General features: G+C 40.5%; 3 protein-coding genes and 1 long non-coding RNA gene across 4 annotated transcripts in view; 2 read left to right on the forward strand and 2 right to left on the reverse strand.

The window, feature by feature from the left end:
* ppp1r3db (protein phosphatase 1, regulatory subunit 3Db) overlaps positions 1-7,263 on the forward strand; it is a 28,046-nt gene extending 20,783 nt beyond the window's left edge. Inside the window, exons 2-4 of the mRNA XM_077572635.1 lie at positions 5,098-5,221; positions 5,583-5,700; positions 6,876-7,263. The gene's annotated coding sequence lies outside the window, so the exon portion shown is untranslated. The remainder of the gene's footprint in view (positions 1-5,097; positions 5,222-5,582; positions 5,701-6,875) is intronic.
* Positions 1-13,554, reverse strand: part of phactr3b (phosphatase and actin regulator 3b) — a 30,723-nt gene extending 17,169 nt beyond the window's left edge. Inside the window, exons 1-8 of the mRNA XM_077572631.1 lie at positions 13,271-13,554; positions 5,535-5,693; positions 5,341-5,415; positions 5,089-5,229; positions 4,077-4,325; positions 3,791-3,998; positions 1,829-2,019; positions 7-160 (exon numbers count right to left, since the gene is read on the reverse strand). Coding sequence (XP_077428757.1) covers positions 7-160; positions 1,829-2,019; positions 3,791-3,998; positions 4,077-4,325; positions 5,089-5,229; positions 5,341-5,415; positions 5,535-5,693; positions 13,271-13,541 — 1,448 coding nt within the window. The 5' untranslated portion in view covers positions 13,542-13,554. The remainder of the gene's footprint in view (positions 1-6; positions 161-1,828; positions 2,020-3,790; positions 3,999-4,076; positions 4,326-5,088; positions 5,230-5,340; positions 5,416-5,534; positions 5,694-13,270) is intronic.
* On the forward strand, positions 13,326-17,516 carry acot8 (acyl-CoA thioesterase 8). The gene is made up of 6 exons (XM_077572634.1): positions 13,326-14,621; positions 14,945-15,081; positions 15,503-15,728; positions 16,729-16,883; positions 16,979-17,170; positions 17,300-17,516. Exons 1-6 carry the CDS (start codon positions 14,311-14,313, stop codon positions 17,416-17,418), a joined length of 1,140 nt encoding a protein of 379 aa, XP_077428760.1. The 5' UTR covers positions 13,326-14,310; the 3' UTR covers positions 17,419-17,516.
* Positions 17,517-18,309: 793 nt separating this feature from the next.
* Positions 18,310-19,208, reverse strand: LOC144056145 (uncharacterized). Its single transcript, XR_013295009.1, has 2 exons — positions 19,048-19,208; positions 18,310-18,976 (listed from the first exon to the last, which is right to left on the reverse strand). It is a non-coding gene; the product is annotated as an uncharacterized LOC144056145 (long non-coding RNA).
* Between the last annotated feature and the right edge of the window lie 4 nt (positions 19,209-19,212).

Below are 19,212 nucleotides of genomic sequence, written 5' to 3' on the forward strand. Positions count from 1 at the left end.
ACTCACTTGGCCAGCTTCATCTCGATCTGCTGCCGGATGGCCTGCCGCTCCTGGTCACTGCGGACGGGGAAGATGTTGCGGTCCTCCAGCTCCTGCTTACTCGGTCGGTTTCGGAGCTTAACAGCCAAAAGCTCCTTTCTCATCCTGCGTGGGAGCGTCCCTGGACACACAAAGAGGTAGACGACAAGTTGTCAACAAAATGTTTTTATCGCGACACTCTGGCAAAAACCTCTTGGCAGCATTTTTCAGAAAATCTGTGAAAAACACGCAAATAGGTGTTTGTAAAGTCTATTAAATTACTGATAGCTTGTTAAATTAGCATGTAATAATATTCAGGTTTACGATGAACCCTCTACTGTTGGAAATTAAATAAATGTCTTTATAATTGCTGACTATAACTGCACATCCAGAATAATGGTTACAGCCAACAGAGGGCGCTCTCTTCATTACTTAAAGCCTCTCCTTAACGCAACCAAGAACTGTTTGAATCTGTGAAGAAAAATAAAATTTAATTAATGTTAATTTAATTTAAAGTAATAGCCCCTGTTTTTTTCTAGACCACTCTCAAATCCTCAAAGTAGCAAGCATCATTTATTTGTATACTGTATTTTAAAGCTTATCTGCATATGATGTGCAGGTTTTATTAATGTCCACTTGGGGTCGCCCTCCTCACTTTCTACACTATTGTGTCTGTCATGTTGAATGTGTACCTGCTGAAGGTGAATCCGGCCGTGTACAGCCTTTGAAATGTGTGTAGTGACAATGTCAGTTCAGGCCATCAACAGGTCAGCTAAGAACGTAATTGTGTTTACTTATCTTTTGTTCAATAATTCATCTTAACCACTTGTCATGTATTACAATTCATTCTATCTAACATTTAATTAGCTAGTTTACAGGTGACTGCAGTTGTCTAATTAAAGCCGGTTGTACCTTCCAATAAGTACTTTTTTCTTTAGTGAGATGATCCCAAACCTTGAACATTTTCTGCTTTTTTACACGGTTTCCTCCTGACTTTGCACTTATTGGTACATGAGTCTGCACAGTCCGTGTGGAAAAATAATTAGCGAATAATATGCGATAAGTATACCCACAAAAGGTGAACCGCACTATAACAACTGTAAATTAATAATTAGCTATGAGCTCGGTAAATTAGATTGCTACGCTGGACTGAATTAATTTGCATGAATTAGTCGTGCGGCTTTTTAAGTGCTGCTCTCTTTCAGATTCCACTTTTACTTCCTCCCACAGCGTTACGGGTCAAAGCAGTGAGTCACTCTGCATGAAAACCTACAACGGGGAAGGCAGCACTTTTTCTTCAAGAGCCTCGGGTGGCTTGTAAAGATCCTCAACTGACTACTCGTCTTTAAAATTGCAACAGCATAGCTTCTTAACGGACTGACCTTACAACAGTTTATGCGGTCCTCCTCGCATTTAAAAGACGATTCCATTCTGGATTCTTGAAGCATGATAACAGTCTATCACACATTTTTTTTTAGAGCAAATGAATTTCCACGTGAAACGTCTTTGAAGGTAAACCGGATGAAAGCGAGGACCGCAATGCTGATAACGCACACGTTCACCGCACGCTCCCGCGCGCTACTGACCCACAACGCCAGTCAAAAACGAGGCCACCACAACAGATGTTGGCAGGCCGCTGGAACTGAACATGAGTAAGTCTTGTCATTGGACGCACTGGGTGCAAATACTGTAAACATCAGCAGAGATTACGCTGCCTCGCCGTCCAATGACGGCGTGTCGAGCGTTAGCTGGCTTTTGTACATACACGACGGGATTAGAGCGCCGACTGTCGCGAGGAGACGAGACGTACCGGAGATGACAGACTCGTTCCAGCTGTCCTGGTCGTTCAAGTACTCATCCAGACGTCGGTTCTCCTTGTTCTCATCAGACTGCTTCTTGGGCTCCGGCTCTCCGGCGGGTTCACGCTCGGTGCTGGAGGTGCGGGACAGGCGACCGTCTAGTCTGCGTTTGGGGGATGGTCGCACCTCCTTCATTTGGAAGCTGAAGTCAAATGTAAAATGATGACAATAGGAAGAATTACTGAGAAGTAGCATTTAAAAAAAATATGGTACTGTTAGTTCTAGCCACTTGATAAAACATTTATTTAACAGCACATTGTTTCGGATCCAATGGTTTAAAATACAATCTAAAAACAGTTTGGTCAAAAAGGGACTGACTCTTTTTGGAGTTATTTAATTAACCCAAAATGTTGGGTCAAATGAATAATTAATTAACCAACCCAAGACTAAATGAATAATCCACAAAACTTTCTTTGATTTGATTTCTGCCTTATTAATTTAATTTGACCCAACATTTGGGACTAAATACCTCAAAATGCTGTGTTGGTTCATTTTTGACCCAATTCAGTTGGGTATTCAACTAACCCAAAAAGTTGGGTCAAAAGAATAAAAAAATATATATTAATTTGACCCAATATTATGGGCAAAATACCTCAAAAAGTTGGGTCGGTTAATTTTCAACCCAATTCAACTTTATGGGCTAAATACCCCAGAAAGTTGGGTCGAATGAATAACCCACACAACACCCAAATTAAAGGTTGTTTTGTGGGCTATTAATTTAATATGACACAACTTTTTGGGTTAAATAACTATAAAAGTTGGGTTGGCCCATTCTTCGCCCAATTTGGGTTATTTTTGACCCAACTGTTTTTCGAGTGTACTATAACAAACTATAAAACCGCTGATTGGATCAATATGGTGAGTCAATTGTGTTAAAGTTGCGGATTTGTTCATTTGAGGGCGAGACAGGACAAAGTTGTAAAGGTCAAAGGTTAGATAACAAAAGTCACGTTCTACTTTTGTAATCTATATTAGAAGTGTAAAGATTTTTAGGTCAAGCACAGATGCTATCTTCGACAGTATCTAACAGAATATAGTTCAGGCAAATGAGGTCAAAAGTCAAAGCGACGAAACACGCACAACATTTTATCACCTCCAACGGCTCTGATATCGAATCAGAGATGTAGTAGCAAATGTTCTGCCTTTTAATACTTTTCAAACTTTTAATGCCAAAATGTCTTCACTCTTTTGTGTCCCAAATGACATTTCATGTTTTCTAAAGATGCTAAATGCATTTTTAGAAATATATAGGATTGGTCTTACTACTAAATTTTTACTAAGTATGCCTTTTCCATGAGAACTAAAGCAAATTAATCTTAGTGTTTCCAAATTATTTTGTTGCTTTGTAAAAAAAAAAAAAAAAAAAGGTTGGTGAAATTGACACAATTAGTGCATCAGTCACTTTTTTGGCCCAAATAGAGACGGGGAGACATAGAGAGAAAATATAAATCAAATATAATAACCAACTTGATAACATAAAACTGCCATTGTCCAGTGTTTGTCAATCCTATATGAGCGTTCATTACTCATATTTTTATGTATTACTTACTGTATACTTATAAAAGTGTAAGTGCAATAAATAACAAGAGGTTACCAACCTTTTTGAACGCGATAGCTACTGAATCTAGCGAAGGGCTACTTATTTGATACATACTTCTAAAATAAAATAAAAATCTCAAATTATCTTTAACAATATTTGTATGTGTCATTGTTAATAATGAATGATATTCATGTTTGTGAAGTCACCGGTCATGAAACCCAAAAAATATCATATGCTACACTATTTTCATAAATCTCTGCTAGCTAGTTTTTAAAAAAGTTCTTAGTAAATCACAATGTCCTTTCACTGGTGAGCTATTCTGAGAACAGTCCCGCGGGCGACCCCCGATATATACCGGAAGACCGTGTCCGACCTGTCCTGTCTATGTTTGGTGGCCAGCGCCCGGTGCAGTTCCTCGATGATGCAGCTGGGGGGTAGTTGAGAATGGAGTGTGCCCAGGTGGGGGGAGCCAGTTGGGGTGGACATGCGGCCTCTCAACAGGGAGCTATGGGGGTCTTTGGGAAGCGTGAAATTCCTGGGCAAGGTGGCTGGAGATTTTTTCACTCGCACGGGTGGCGCACCTGAGAAGGGGTACGAGCCAGCGTCAGATGTGAGCGTCAGATCATCCACAGCCCGTTTTTATGAACACGTCAACTCACCATCGAGACTGCCCAGCCTTGTAAGCACTTTGACTTGCAGGTTGGGTCCCGGAGGGGTGCTGGCGCGTCGCTGAGGGTGGACCGCTTCCTTTTTGCAGTCAGAGGCTTCCACTTTTGAATGCTCATCACAGGGCTTTCCATTTTCACCTTGATTGGGATCGCCCGCTGTCTTGCAATCCTCCATCACATTTTGCACTAAATGTGGCAAAATGAATTCTGGAGTTCCGTTTGAGATGTGTCTGTCGCCACCTAGAGTACAGTTTTAGTTACTACAGACGTTAACCATGAATCCATTCGTTTTCTATAACACTTCTATTAACCTAATATGCATATTTATTTAATATGCGTATTTTTGAAAACAGGAGAACCCAAAGTAAACAGGCAAGCACAAGGAGAGCATGCAAAGTCCAGTGAGCTGAGATTTTCAAACCCTGACCTTGGGCTGTGCAATTCATCAAAATTCAATTACAATTTAAATTATAACACTCCACAATTACAAAATCGGCATAATCATAAACAAAAATATAATATTTTTAATACAAATTTTGATTTGTTTAAATTCATAAATTTGAACCTTTTTTTTAAATTTTAAAATGACTAATTTAATAAATCTTGTTTGGTCCAAAAGGAACTTATATAATTATAGTGTTTCAAATAATTTTACCCATCTTATTATTTTTTAATGTTTAAACGTTTTCTTGCTTTGCACCAAAAATAATCATTTGAAAAATCATGATTTCAATTATTACTAAAATAATCGTGATTATAATTTTTTTCCATAATAGAGCAGCCCTGCCTCACCTGACTTTTTTTTTTTAATTGAAAAAAAGTGTTTAGTTTCAGAATACTCAATATTTCAATATATGCACCACAAACAGCCCACAACAAATTATTATCTTTGCTGAGATTGACTTATTTTCAATCTGGCAGGTGGATTTTAGCTCATAAATTTTACAATCCTCATGCCTGATTTTGGACATCTTTTATGACGCTCTGGTCCCTCATGTTTTACCTGTTGAAGCTTCTAGATTGCGGTCCGGGTCTTCCGTGGTACCGGCCAGCGATTCTATGGGCTCCTCATCTCTGTCCTCTCCATCTGAGTGGTTTGGCGTGTCCTGGTCTTCACTGTTACCTCCACAAGCAAGGTCTGAATCTGCATGCGAGAATGAGTTTTCGTGCATACTGGCATCGTTTGGCAAAACAAACGAACTGTAATAACCTGTACTAGTGTGTGCATGTGTGTGTGTGTTTCTCGTTTTTGCACCTGTCTCCATCTTCCCGGGGTTCTGTTTGAGGGGGTCGTCTCGCTTCTGGCGTACAGCTGCCTTTTTCTCCACCGCTGCAAAAAAAAAAAACACTCATAAAGAGAGTCCCGTGATGGGCCCGAACAAGTCAAGTCGACGTGGCAATGCCACCTCAGATTGAAAATATTTACCATCACTGATGAGCGACACTCACCGGTTGAGGGCTTCAGCTTCTCATTTTTCTTTTTCCTCCATTTCCAAGGCTTGAAGATGCGTCCCAGGTTGGCCAGCTTACTGTTGCGTCTTACGGGAGGCGTTCGAACCCCTGACACCAGGCAACCAGACTGCAGCCCCCTCTGTTGGTCCATCGCATCTTCAAGGTAAAAGCAGATAGCGGAGCTCTTAAAAACAAGACGCGGGTAATTTTTGTATTCCTCTCACTTGGAACACAATTGGCTGAGAGCTGGTCATGTGACAGCCGTGAATGTGGGTCACGGGCGCGACATGTTAAATAGATTCTCGTCTAAATCTGGAGGCGAAGCTAAGGATGCGGGGAAAGACAGAGAATTGCTTTGTTTATGTGAGGCTCGCATGTTCGAAGACAGGGATGGAGCCTTCATTTCAACAGCGTTGAGGTGTAAACGTTGCTGGAACGTCGACGTATTAATTGGTCATAAATTGCAGACGTAGTTGCTCAATTTACACTTGTGCACATTCGTTTACATATAAAAAGGGTGAGTAAACTTATGAGCATTAAGTTTCCATACAAAAAAGGATATGTAAATTTATGAGCACATACATAAAAATTAGGGGATGTAAACTTATGAGCACTTGGAACTTAACATATAAGTTTACATACAAAAAGGGCGTGTAACCTTATGAACACGTACATAAAAAGGGCATGTGAACTTACGAGCACATACATATAAAAAATTTAGGGTATGGAAATTTATGAGCACTTGGAAATTAACTTATAAGTTTACATACAAAAAGGGTGTGTAAATTTACGAGCACATACATAAAAAAAAATAGGTTATGTAAATTTATGAGCACTTGGAACTTAACTTAAAAGTTTACATACAAAAAGGGCATGTAAACTTCTGAGTAGATACATAGAAATGTCTGTTAAAAATAATTTTATTTTTTGATTGATATAAAAGTGCAGATGGAACAGATGGTACATAATCAGGAAGTTGTCCACCTGGTCAACAACCCGTAGACGATGAAATATCTGCGACCAAATTTGTAATGGAATTCCCTCAAACCCCTCACATCCAAGTCAACACTTCTTCCAATTCCGTCCTACATTTGCATGCATACTGTCATCATCGTAAGTGGGGAAACGTTCACAATCTGTGCCTGACGAACCACTTTTTTTTGCCCCAATGGAGATGATGAGAAAAACAGGTCTTTTTAAAGTTGGACTTTCTCCGATTTGCGTTGCTGATAATGTGACGCTAAAGCAAGAAATGCTGGTTTGCTGAGGATGATTCTGGAGATAAAACCTGCATTGATGTCTATCAGTCACATGAGCTATAATGCTGGTTCGAGACAGATCACCCACGGCTGGACTTGTTGAGTACGTAAGAGGATCGATCACGCTGATGGATTGAGAACACTTTTGTGGCGCTGCAATGAACACCAGCGGGAACAACGTTCCTTCGAGAACGGACCGAAATAGGCCCTCCTACACAGTCTGGCTCTGACAACATGCTGACACCTCGGGGAGCTTACAGCTGAGTCGTGGGCTCCATGAATTCCTCACTTCTCTGTCAGTAACTTCGGAATCCACAAAACCTGCTCATTCGTCCCCCAAGAAATCAATAAAGCATATACGCTTAGCATCCCCAGCCACCAAAGAATATTTGCAGCGTGGCGGGAATTAGCGATCAAAGCTACGCACGCAACACGATCAAGTATCAAATACTTTATTCACGTTGAGAGAGAGAAAAAAAAAACGCTTTTTATGGAAGCATGCAAGCTAAACGGATTCAATTCCAGCTGTTCATAACGTCGGCCGCATTTAAGAACTCATCAGACTAGTACACACATGATTAAAAACATGTAATCAACCACCAGCGATCATCTCAAATCTGCCGGCATCAAATGACCCGACTCTCAAAAGCTCCTTGACCGGCAACGATCAAAAGCAGGTCAACTGCGCCCAAGTAATGTCTGCCTCCGTATGATGTGATGAGGAATTCAGGTCAAGCGTGCAGTAGCTATTACAGTGCGCGCAGGGTCAGGCTGCCGTTGCCATGGTTACCACGCTGGATGCTGCAGAAAAGACCCTGGGAGGCAGAGAATCACCACAGCATGAGGAATAGGGAGTTGCTGGGTGGAGGGGAAGGCTGTTGCCACACAGAGGGACAGAAAGCCGCAGCCAATCACAGAGCGGCGTATTATAATGCATAATGTAAGCCACTGTATTTTTAATTGCCAACTTTTCTTGAAATATTTATTTGGAACTGTTAGGCGCTTGTATTTTTTCTGGGAGGGGAAATAAAACGCCATTCAAGAAACAGAACATTAGTACTTCTACTGTACTAGTACATCCATCACACACACCTACTCGAACCTGCATTCAGTGGTTCTGAATGGTTGGCCAAATTAATAACCATATTTCTTTAGTAAGCATCCAAGATATAAAAACATGATGACATTCTGGCGACGCGTCACATATGGCTACAATATTCATTTGGATGTAGCAACAGCAATACTTTTTACACATTAAACATGAACCTGTTGTGATGAATAAATTAAGTCAAATAACATACATAGCAGTATGTGGAACGATATAGTTTGAGAATGACACTCACGTGTAAAACGCCGCAGCGCTATCCTGGTTGGGCTGCGGGGAGTCGCGACATGTAATTCCACAGTCTCAGAAAGTAAACGGATGAATGAAGGGATACAGTCGAGCTGAAAGGCGCGGAAAGCTGCTTTCACCGCGATGGGGGTGGTCGGAATCAGGAGTGAGTAAAGATGGGGGGCGCCATGTGGACCCCGCCCCGCCCCGCCGGACGGGAGGAGGAGAGCAACAAACCCGAACTAACGCGATACAGTGCGAGCGCTGTTCAAGAGCTCATCTCCTGTTTTGGCACACTTCGCGTTTTGGGGATCAAACATTTACAACGTGGGCAGAATTTATGAGACAGACTATGAACAAAATTCACCAAATAGAAGAGATCTTCACTAGTTTGTGAATCCTTTCAGAATGGCCCTTGTGCGTGCATTTGAATGATTTCTGCTAGACAGGTAAGTTGATCACTTTTTCATATTTTAAATTCATTGTTCATTCAAAAAATAATAATAATAAAACTTCAAACTGACAACATTTAGCGCTCTACATTCGTGACACGAGTCTGAATCCGTGCAGGGGTGGGCTAGACTTGGTTTTGGTATTTTCACAGATTGCTACAGTTAAAAGCAGGTGTGACCACAGCTTACTAAGCTAATTGGTCTTACCGTAAACCACGCCCGCATGACCTAGTAAACCAATCAAGACACAAGACGTCATGTCTGCGTCCGCACCTGAGTTTTGCTGTGGACAAACTGAGCAATCCAGCTCCTAGGTGATGCATTGCTTGGTTATCCAAAAGCAAGAAAAAAAATCCATGAAAATGGTTCAACGCTGTTGTCACGGCCTGTGTAATAGAGATAACTCTGTCCAGTTTATTTCCTTCTCTAAACCCCTCAAACAACTACGAAGAAAGCCTGCGCTGGTTTGAACTTTGTGGAGGACCGCACGACGAGTTGGATTGCTCCAAAATGACCAGAAAAGTGTCTGCACTAAGGTAATATTCTCCTTTGGTGTTTTTAGCTAAAGGCTAACGATAGCTCCAGGTAGCTAACCGTCCACGCGTTTGTTGACCTACTATTTACTTGATGCCACGGTAAGGTCAACTGAAGCGTGTAACAATCCGCAGTGTGGCACCACGCCACAGGGTGGCGACTCCTTGTTTTTGTTGTGCCTATGCAGCAATTTTTCAGGCTACATTCAAATATTGCTAGCATTTTTAAGCTAGTAAGTTAGTTCGTTTGTTCTCTTTGATGTCAAACGGACGGTCGGTGAGATTGCGAAGGCGTATCTAATGTTGTGGCCGGTGATCGTTTTTAAACGATCCTGCTGCATGCGTTCGCGCGCAACTAATGATCAATTATTCAGACGGCATTACCAGAGGTGTAAACAAAAGCGTTGCGGTTGCTTATCGATCTTCACAAGGGCCACTCCAACGTTAACAACAGGAAAGCTGAGTACATCACAGATGATAAATGTCAATGGCTGGATTTCTCCTCTGGGATGCAAGCAGTAAGCAAAGAACATAAACAAAGCCACAGACTACTCCGCGGATTTCATTCAATATTCACAAGGTTTGATTTAAAACAGTGGTAAATGTTGTCATCAAAAATTGACAGCAAGTTCATGAAAACTTGATGAAGGCTTGAGTATGAATAAGAATAATAAACACTATGAAGCTTATTCAGCATCCATCCATCCATTTTCTATACTGACTTGGGGCAAAAGGCAGTCACAGACGCATATAGGACATCTGTTCACAGGTAGGATACCTTTATTTCCAAACTTGTGTTTGCTAGGTGACCTAACAACAACTGACTTACCACATAAACAATTTCAATCTACACTTGTAGCCCTTACTATCGCTAAAAAAACAATTCTTGTTAACTGGGAAAATAAACAAACTCTGAATATCGACCAATGGTCTAACCTCCTCATAAATCACATTTTAATGGAAAAAATATCTGCCTCAAATAAAAACCAAATATCAAAATTTATAGAAACATGGTCTACGTATATAGAATTTTTTTAACCTAATTCCGGTTACTTAATTCTGTCTGTTAGCGAGAGCCACTACATCGTGATAACTTACATTGATGTTTCTGCATTTGGCAATTTATTATTATATTATATTATTAGTATGGGATTTTTTTTAATGGACTTTAGGTGAACTGATGAATACACACATGCTCGCACGCACGCACACACACACACACACACACACACACACACATGCACACACACATGCTCACCCACATACAAAAAAAAAATATATATATATATATGTGTGTATATGTATATATATATGTATATATATTTTAAAAAAAAAACATTTATTATTTTTTTTAATTTATTTGTTTGTTTTTAAAAAAAAAAAAAAAAAAGGAGAGCAATGATGATGTCAAATCGAATGAACAATACTGAGCTCTCCTGAAAAAAAAAAAAAAAAAAAAAGGACATCTGTTCACAGTTTCACACTCATATGCCGTCACTATGCAAACTGACAGTATACGGGACATCAGACAAGTGGAACAACGCACCATCAGTGACGTTATTCGACGTAATATTTCAATATAAATAATACGATAACCCCAATATGATCTGTCACTGATGACCAATGGAAAGAGATTCCGTAGCATTTGGTGCAGGACCACCACAGTAAAAGCTTGTAGTTTGTAACAATCCGCAGTACGGCACCGCACCACTGGGTGGCGCCTCCTTGTTTTTGTCATGCCTATACGCTTGATTATGACGCGTGGTAGCGCCAAGAAGCCTACTTTTTTCCTGCTCATAAAGTAATTTGCCTGTGGACTTCCAGCCCATCATTTTTACAATCTGTTTTTTTTTTTTTTTTGCTATCCAGCAGCGCCGTCCATGCACCGCGCGTTACAAGTTGTACAGACTTCCAAAGAAAGTAATGCATCTTCCACAAAATGTAAAAGAGTCTTTCTTAGCAAATTGACCAGGTCGTTTTGACTGAATCCTGTTGAGAGGCAAGCCAACATAAAGCGGCAAAACATGGCACGCACACACACAATATGGCCCCATATGGAAAAGGTCATTTGTGACAGCAACCTCATTTCAAAGGACAAATAGTCTCCATTAAAATGCTGCAACATGTTTGCAACAGAACAGGACAACAGGCAGTTAAACAGATAAAAATCTGATTAAATAGTTCATTAAAATGTCTAAAAGAATCAAATGCAATGCTATGATAGAATAGAGCATTTATCTGGAAGGCTAAAACATGTACACATTATTCTTATTGTGCTGACATTGCAAGGAATAAAGTGTCTGGTGTGGTCCTTCATCACTTGTTCACTTGACACGATTGATGGTGCGTGTGTTGAGCCACATGGGACAGAAAATGTGGGTTCGAGCCACAGTAGATCTAGAGTGCTCATTTGTGGAGTCATTTGTAGAAAAAAAAATACTTAGGAATTTACTGCAACACTCAAATATAATAAAGTTGATGTGGACAGGAATATAAGAAGGGCGGGTGAACATTTGGAGATGCTTTTTTGCCCTGATTGTACCTGGTGCATTGCTAGCTCATAAATTTTGTTAGGTGTAAAACATCCATAGTTAAAAAAATGAGACCTTTCACTTTCCTCACACCTTTCATTCAAAGTCATTTTCATATGAAATTCTAGCTCCATAAAACAATGTCAATGAATTCACTATTTTTTCCAGGAAACGTCAAATGATCAGAACCAAATAAGTGCTAGCAGTGTTAGCTCCAAGCAGAGATAACAGAAGAATTCCATCCAACATTTTACTGCTGTGTTATCTTCTCCAGTCCACCCTGCACAAGTCATTCGCTCCAGATGAAATTTGCTGCAGTTCATCTGGAGGCTCTTTGTGAAGTTGATTTACAGTTAACAGAACGATGCATCACAGGGCCATCCTGACAGTTTCAGATTATGTAACCGAGACAGCCCTTGTCAAGTACTGGATTCAAAATGGAGGGCTCAATATCTCGTGTGGAGTTCTTGAACGTCCTCTCTGTTCTATGTCTGTGGGCATCGTGTATACAGAAAAACGCAAACATTGTATAAGTGTATACATTTGATTATAATCCACCTGCTGCACTACTCAGATTATGCTTGTATGCATTTACCACTCATCAGATAGTTAACACAGAATAACGGTAGGCTATAGCAATAAGTATGTTTTTGGAGTGTGGGAGAACGATTGCGTACCTGGAAACCTTAAACTTACACACAAGCGTGCAAATTCGACACTAAAATACACAACCTGACAGATTTCAACCTTCTGGTTGAGACGCATTGACCAGGGATTACCAAAATGTCAGGGAAACCTCCGGATCAAGAAAATTTGTGTTGTTTTAAATACAAATAAATGCAAACTTGACTCTGTAGCATTTAAGCGTTTACAGTGTATTCTGAAAATGACCGGTTAGTGGAACAAACACATGACAGCTCACATTTAGAAGGCCAAATACCGCCTCCTGCCATTTAAATCACCATGGAAACAACCAAATACACAAGGAGCACTCTCATCAGCTTCAACTCAACATGCCATTTGTAATTGTAGATTTTGCTCTCATTCTATAAATCATGTAACCCAAATTAAAATAAAAAAACAATGGCTGATTTACATTATATTGATTTACTGTACTTGTGTGCACAAATCATAGGCCATCATCATGACTCATGTAAAAGCGGTTTTACAGCCATATTGGTGTTATGGGAGAAAAGAAGTTTAAATTGATGAAAAACAGTTCGGCTGGGGAAACAGATGGTCAGCTATGTTAATAATCATGATTAGTATAAATGCGGGTTTGATCTGCAACCTCATGCATTCCACGGTCACTGCAAGAGCAAACTAGTCTAGTTTTGACCGGATGGTCTCATCTCATTTGGACTACACCTGTTATTTTTCCTGTAAATTATAATGAGATAGCCGACTGGTTATACTGTACTGCGAATTGCATCATCGAAGCGAGATCATGCCGGGTAGAACGTGACGCACGTTCTGCACTGAGACTCGCTGTGATGTGATGCAGGCGATGCGCCGACGCGCTGCAAATAATCCTTGACACTAAGCAAACATGTCCTAATGCTAATAATGAATGAGCTTGCTAATAAACCTTACGTGCCCCCCCCCCCCCCCCATTCGCTTCTTACCTGCTTGGTGCGCCTCACCCAGGCGGACCTCGGTGGTGCTGCTCGGGTCACTCTGAGATCTCCCTCGCTGTAAAACGCGATCATCTCCCAGGCAGTCCGACGATGCCATCGCATCAAGAGAAAGAATCGCAACAGTCGTTGCCCTGCACCGCCGGCCAAGGTGACTGACTGGCCGGCGAGTGGTGCAGACGATGTGATAATGCAACTGGACCGGTTCGATGCTGCGGCTTCTGGTCCTTGCTTGCTGAGAAGCAGCGCGGAGGAAAGTCATCACGCGCTTCGCATATCATGCCGCCTTCAAGTACCACTCGTACACCTTAACTTACACTAGTATTTGTCTACAATATTGCCCATTCGGTCCAGAGTATAGGACAGATTTGCTTTCTTGGTATGTTTGTGGAAAATGTTACGCAAAAACTACACTTTGTGGAAGTCTCATATGCGCAGGGCCTCCAACGAACTATATCAAATTTCACATTTGTTGATATTGTAAATGATATTTTAACTCATTTTGGTCCATGCTTACTTCGTATTATTTCCCTCAGAGGGCCTATTTGACAGTGGAAAAACATCAAATGTATTGCACACATGTACGCACATGCACACGCACTGCGGTAGTTCATGTTGCTGAGTTTCGGCGCGGAGGGTGCAGGTTGCCAAAACCCAGCCACTGCATCCCGCCCGGTACCAAGATGATGTGTTGCGTCAGGATCAAGAAGGGCATCCGCGGAGTTAAAAATAAAAATAGAGGAAGGGGGTGCGTATTGTGCCAAAACAAAAGTCATGCGAATGAGTCTCTACAGCGACCCCTGGTGGGATAAGACGAAAGTCACAACACATTTCCTCTGTATTTTTTTAATTTATTTTTTTAAATATTGACAGCAAATTCAATTTTAATCTGTAGTCATTAATTATTTTTTTGCAAGCAAATATTCAAGTACACTATAGGCTACTGTATACAAATATTGTTCAGTTGGTTTTAGAGGAGCAGGTGCCTCACAAGTCATGAACCTCACCTCATATTTCTATACACATACGCAATGTTTAGATGTCATTTATTGTATGTGGAATGGTCGACGGGTGCAAGGATTCACGACGAACCTATTGGGACGCAGCCAATGTTCCGCTGGTCCTGCCTTCCAACAAGCGGAAGTTACGCCGAAAACATGGCGGAAGAAAAAGTTGATCGTTCCTCTGCTACTGATTCTACAGCAAAAGCCATTTTAAAACAGTCATCAGAGGATGAAAACTCAAACTGTGGGAGTCGTGCGCCTGAATACAACCAAGACCTGAGAAGCGTTCTTGTTACCAGTGTTTTAAACGTGGAGAAGCTTGACGTAGACCTGTACAGGTAGCTCGGCTGTGGACCAGTACGTCATACGTTGACAGCTCTCGATTCAATCCGATTTCAAAGTAATTTTTAAGAATGTGTAAACGTTTAATGTGTTGCCGGAGCAAGTTTTGACTAATCCCGTTTTCTGACTTAAGCACACGATATGGTGTTAATGTTTCCAAAACGACCGGAAGTACATATGCCACCTTAGAAGTGCTGCATGCCTAAAATCCATTCAGCGCACTTTTAGGATACGGAATAAATCTTCAAACGGTTTTCCATAAAGCATGTGTAATGACTTTACAATATTTCAGTTGTGATTCATTTTTTTTCTTCCTCAGGGGGACACATCACTGGGTGCCCCGTACTCAGCGTCTATTTGGGGGACAAATCATCGGTCAAGCCCTCGTTTCTGCTGCCAAATCTGTCAGTGATCATCTTTATGCCCACTCGTTACACTGCTACTTTGTGCGAGCAGGTAAGATGTAGCCTGATAAGTGCAAAGTTGAAATTCAAATACAAAAGTGTGTGTGTGTGTGTGTTTTGTTTTTGTTTTTGTTTTTTTACCTGCGAGCAACCTTATTTAGCAGATTACAAGATTTCAGACACAACATAATGGTGATGACTTGCAAGTAAAGCAACAATGTTCACATAATAAAGTCCCAGATTCAAATATAAGCAAACTAGGTCCTGCGCTGTCATTTTCACTCAGAATTTTAAAATGTAGTTATAGGGTCTCCCATGTTAGCATGCAATGGAATACTTTCTCATACGAGATTTACGTTTTGAGAAACATTTTTCCCCACTGTGTCTCACAGATGGCCTGTTTCTTTTTCTAAATATTTTTTTTCCCAGTTCTGTAGTCCATTGACATGACACGGTCTTGTGTTTTACGTTAGGAGATCCCAAGGTTCCAGTGTTGTACCAGGTCGACCGTACGAGAGACGGTCGCAGTTTTACCGTGCGCTCCGTGAAGGCCATCCAGCATGGACAGCCGATACTGATCTGCCAAGCGTCCTTCCAAATGTTACAGCCAAGCTCGTTGCAACACCAGTTCACGATGCCGCTTGTCCCAATGCCTGAAGAGCTCAATACTGTAGAGGAACTCATCCAGCTTTATCTCAGGTAGGAAACTTCTTTATTAAAAATCCACATTTTAAAAATATGATTTCCTGGAGGTCCTGTGTAAATGTTGAAGAGGAATAAAATTATTTTGCCCTCTTTGCGTGTTCCAAAAATGAAGATAGATTTAATGTAAGAAAAATACACCTTTGCAAAAATGATTTTTAATCAGTCAGAGATCTCTGGACAGATAACAGCCTCTAATTCATCACTTAAACAGGTGGGATTCAGAGCGTCAAATGTACTCTTCTACGTGTACAATAGCTTCTTATAGTTAAAAGACCTCCTCCTTTTCATTTATAGACTAAACATATTCTTAGTACTTTTTCCGTGAGCAGATGGAATAAACAAGGTCAGGCTACAAATCAAATACAATGGAAAAGGTGGAGGTGGATGTTACTGTCATTTTCCAGAGTTTGCAAGGAGCTACATTGCTAACGTAACATGTTCAAGATTGAGTTTGCCAAAAATGAAATGTTACCGGTTTATGCTGTATTTTTTTGGAACGTGCAATCAACTTGACCTGATGACATGATGGGAATTGTCAGATGGTAGTTGCCGCAGTATATAGTTGTTAATACGCAGACGTCCAAACAGCAACTTTATATCCCATGGCATGAAGTAAAGAACTTCCGAATTCCTTTTTTTTTTTATGTTGCTAACTGAGTTACAGTAAATAACCGGCCAAGAAACTATAATACTGGGCATGAGCAAATGATTGATGTATCCTTCGGTCAGGCTTTCTGTTTTTTAAATTTCCGATTGGTGGCTCGTTTATGCCACGGCGTGATTAATTCAGAAATAATTCAAATTTTAACTCGACGAATAAGATGGGGTCCAAAGAGAGATCATTTTTTTTCCAAACTCTACCTTTTAAAGAAAAAGAACTCAAAATAAACATGAACGTTAAGGCAATATTTGAATTAGGATGATTTCAGTACACGTCATTTTACATACAAGTATGTTTCATTTATTGTGTGATTTGTCCAACTGACTCTTGCAGTAAACCGGGCCTGGCTGAGAATCTAAAACAAAGCCTTAACAAACTGCTGGCAATTGAAGTCCCTATTGAGATCAAGCCTGTCAACCCTCCGCAGTTTTACAGACTTGCCGAAGAGCCGAAGCAACTCTATTGGGTGCGAGCCAAAGGATACATTGGTAAAGTTGTCACAATCACTTTGATGTTGATCGGAGCAGTTTGTATGTTCGGTGAATTTAAAAGGAACGTTTTAATTTTGTGTCTTTGTGCACAGGCGAAGGCAACATGAAGTTGCATTGCTGCGTGGCCGCATATGTGTCCGATTTTGCCTTTCTAGCGACTGCAATACTGCCTTACCCGAACTACAGGGTCAAGTTCTCCGCCTCCCTGGACCACGCCATGTGGTTCCACAACACTTTCCGCAGCGATGAATGGATGTTGTACGAGTGTGAGAGCCCGTGGGCAGGTTTGTATCTTCATCACTGACCAATATTTGGGATTCTGTTGGTTGCTTAAAAAAAAAGCCAAACTGTACAATAAGCGATGTTGTGGTTACTTTAGAACTAATGTATGTTTTTAACTTTTGGTCCGACAGGGGGCAGCAGAGGACTGGTTCAAGGCCGACTGTGGCGACGAGATGGGGTGCTGGCTGCCTCCTGTTCACAGGAAGGGTTACTGAGAGTCAAGGAGGTTCCCGAGTCCAGCAAACTATAGGCACCTCTCACATAGCCAAACATTTTATTAATTTATTTTCCACGTTTTTAAATTCAGATACTTTATTTCCAATAAATATTTTTAGTCATTTAAATGAAGCGTGGCTCCCAAATGCTAACATTTCTCAAAAATAACTTTGGATAATGCATTTGACATTTCGGCAGTTTTTCTTTTGATACCCTCTAATCAATAACCTTGTTTTATAAGAGCTTTTGAAATTCTGAAGATCTTTAGAAAACCCAAAGTGCTGAAAATGTGTGACTTTACCAATCTGACATTCAATACTTTTGTTCAGGATAATAACCTCTTGAAGGGAAACTTGACTCATTGAGCCATTTTCAGCAGTAAAAAGTTAATTTGTCCTGAATTAATTTGGTAACTCCATTATTTTTCATGTACCTTAAAATACAAATTTTTCCATTTGTTGACTGAAGATGACATCAGTGCTGAGGAAGTAGGTAACGACCAATCATGGCTCAGTTTGCTGACCAAACCCAGAAAACAGGTGAGCCATGATTGACCTACACTCTAAAAAGAGGATAGTTGACCAACTTAAAAAAATAAAATCACAATTGATTTATATTAATCCAAAGTGAATATATTAAGTTTAATGAACATTAAATTTAATATATTCACTTTGGATTAATTAAATCCAATCGTGTTACCAATTAAAGCAGTTTCATTAAGTTCGTCAACAATTCCCTTTTTAGAGTGTCTTTCCTCAGCACTGGTGATGTCATCTTCAGTCGACAGCAAGTGGAAAATTTTGTTTTTAAAGTTATTAATTGTACAAGAAAAATAATGAAGTTATTTAAAATAAAAAGAGTTTTTATTGCTGAATGAGTCAAGTATCCCTTTTAAGAGTGCAGACAAATTTAATGACACATCAACTCTACAACAAATGTTATTTATTCAAATGTGCTTAGTGATAAAACAACCCATGACAAGGAAGTGTTAGGGCTTTAGATGATCATTTTAAGAATCAAACTAAAACTACTTTTATTACCACTTGTTTAAAACAACAACAACAACAACAACTCAATTGCACAAGTACATGTGAGCATTTCATCAGGTCAGGGAGAAACTTCTGGTTTTGAATGTGATCCAGATTGCAGTTTCGGACTCCACAGCTCCAGAGCGTTCGCCTCCGTGCAGACTTTTGGGCTGATGCCGTCCGGCTTAATCGCAGACACATCCAAAGACATATCCATAGACGTTCGACGGGCATTCAGGTCAATGTATGATTGGTCAAAAATTCTAATTTTTTGCTTTCTTTGGAGGTTGCAGGGAGTGGATGAATTGCCCTGTAATGGCAATAGCAGACTACCATTTCCACTCTCCTGGCTGGTCAAGTCGTTGAGGAAACATGCTTGAGACAGAGATCCTTGATCAGTCGACGTGCAGAGAGAAGCCCGGATCAATGCTTTGACGTCAGGTCCATCAGATGAAACGCTTGATCTTGACATTTGGCCCAGCGACAAAGTAGAAGGCACATTTTGGTCCCCAAAGAAGGGCCTATCAAGCTCAGATGGTGAAATGCAGTCAAAACTGCTTAGATCTAAAATAGAGGGTAGGAGGCTCATATCTAAATAAATTCGGCTCCATTGTGGACAAAGCTTTTCCGCTTACCTTTAAGAAGAACCGATTTTTCCATTATTATTTTTTTCTTGGCAGCCAGTGAGTGTAATCTTGCGCTCCAGATGACTCTTTTAAAGTGTTGAGGATACTTGCTAATTGACCCAGCTGGACTAAAGCAACTCATCAAAAAGGGGGAGGAGAACACTTATTCAGAAC

Source organism: Vanacampus margaritifer, chromosome 8 (assembly GCF_051991255.1).
Source record: "Vanacampus margaritifer isolate UIUO_Vmar chromosome 8, RoL_Vmar_1.0, whole genome shotgun sequence".
Classification (NCBI taxonomy): Eukaryota; Metazoa; Chordata; class Actinopteri; order Syngnathiformes; family Syngnathidae; genus Vanacampus; species Vanacampus margaritifer.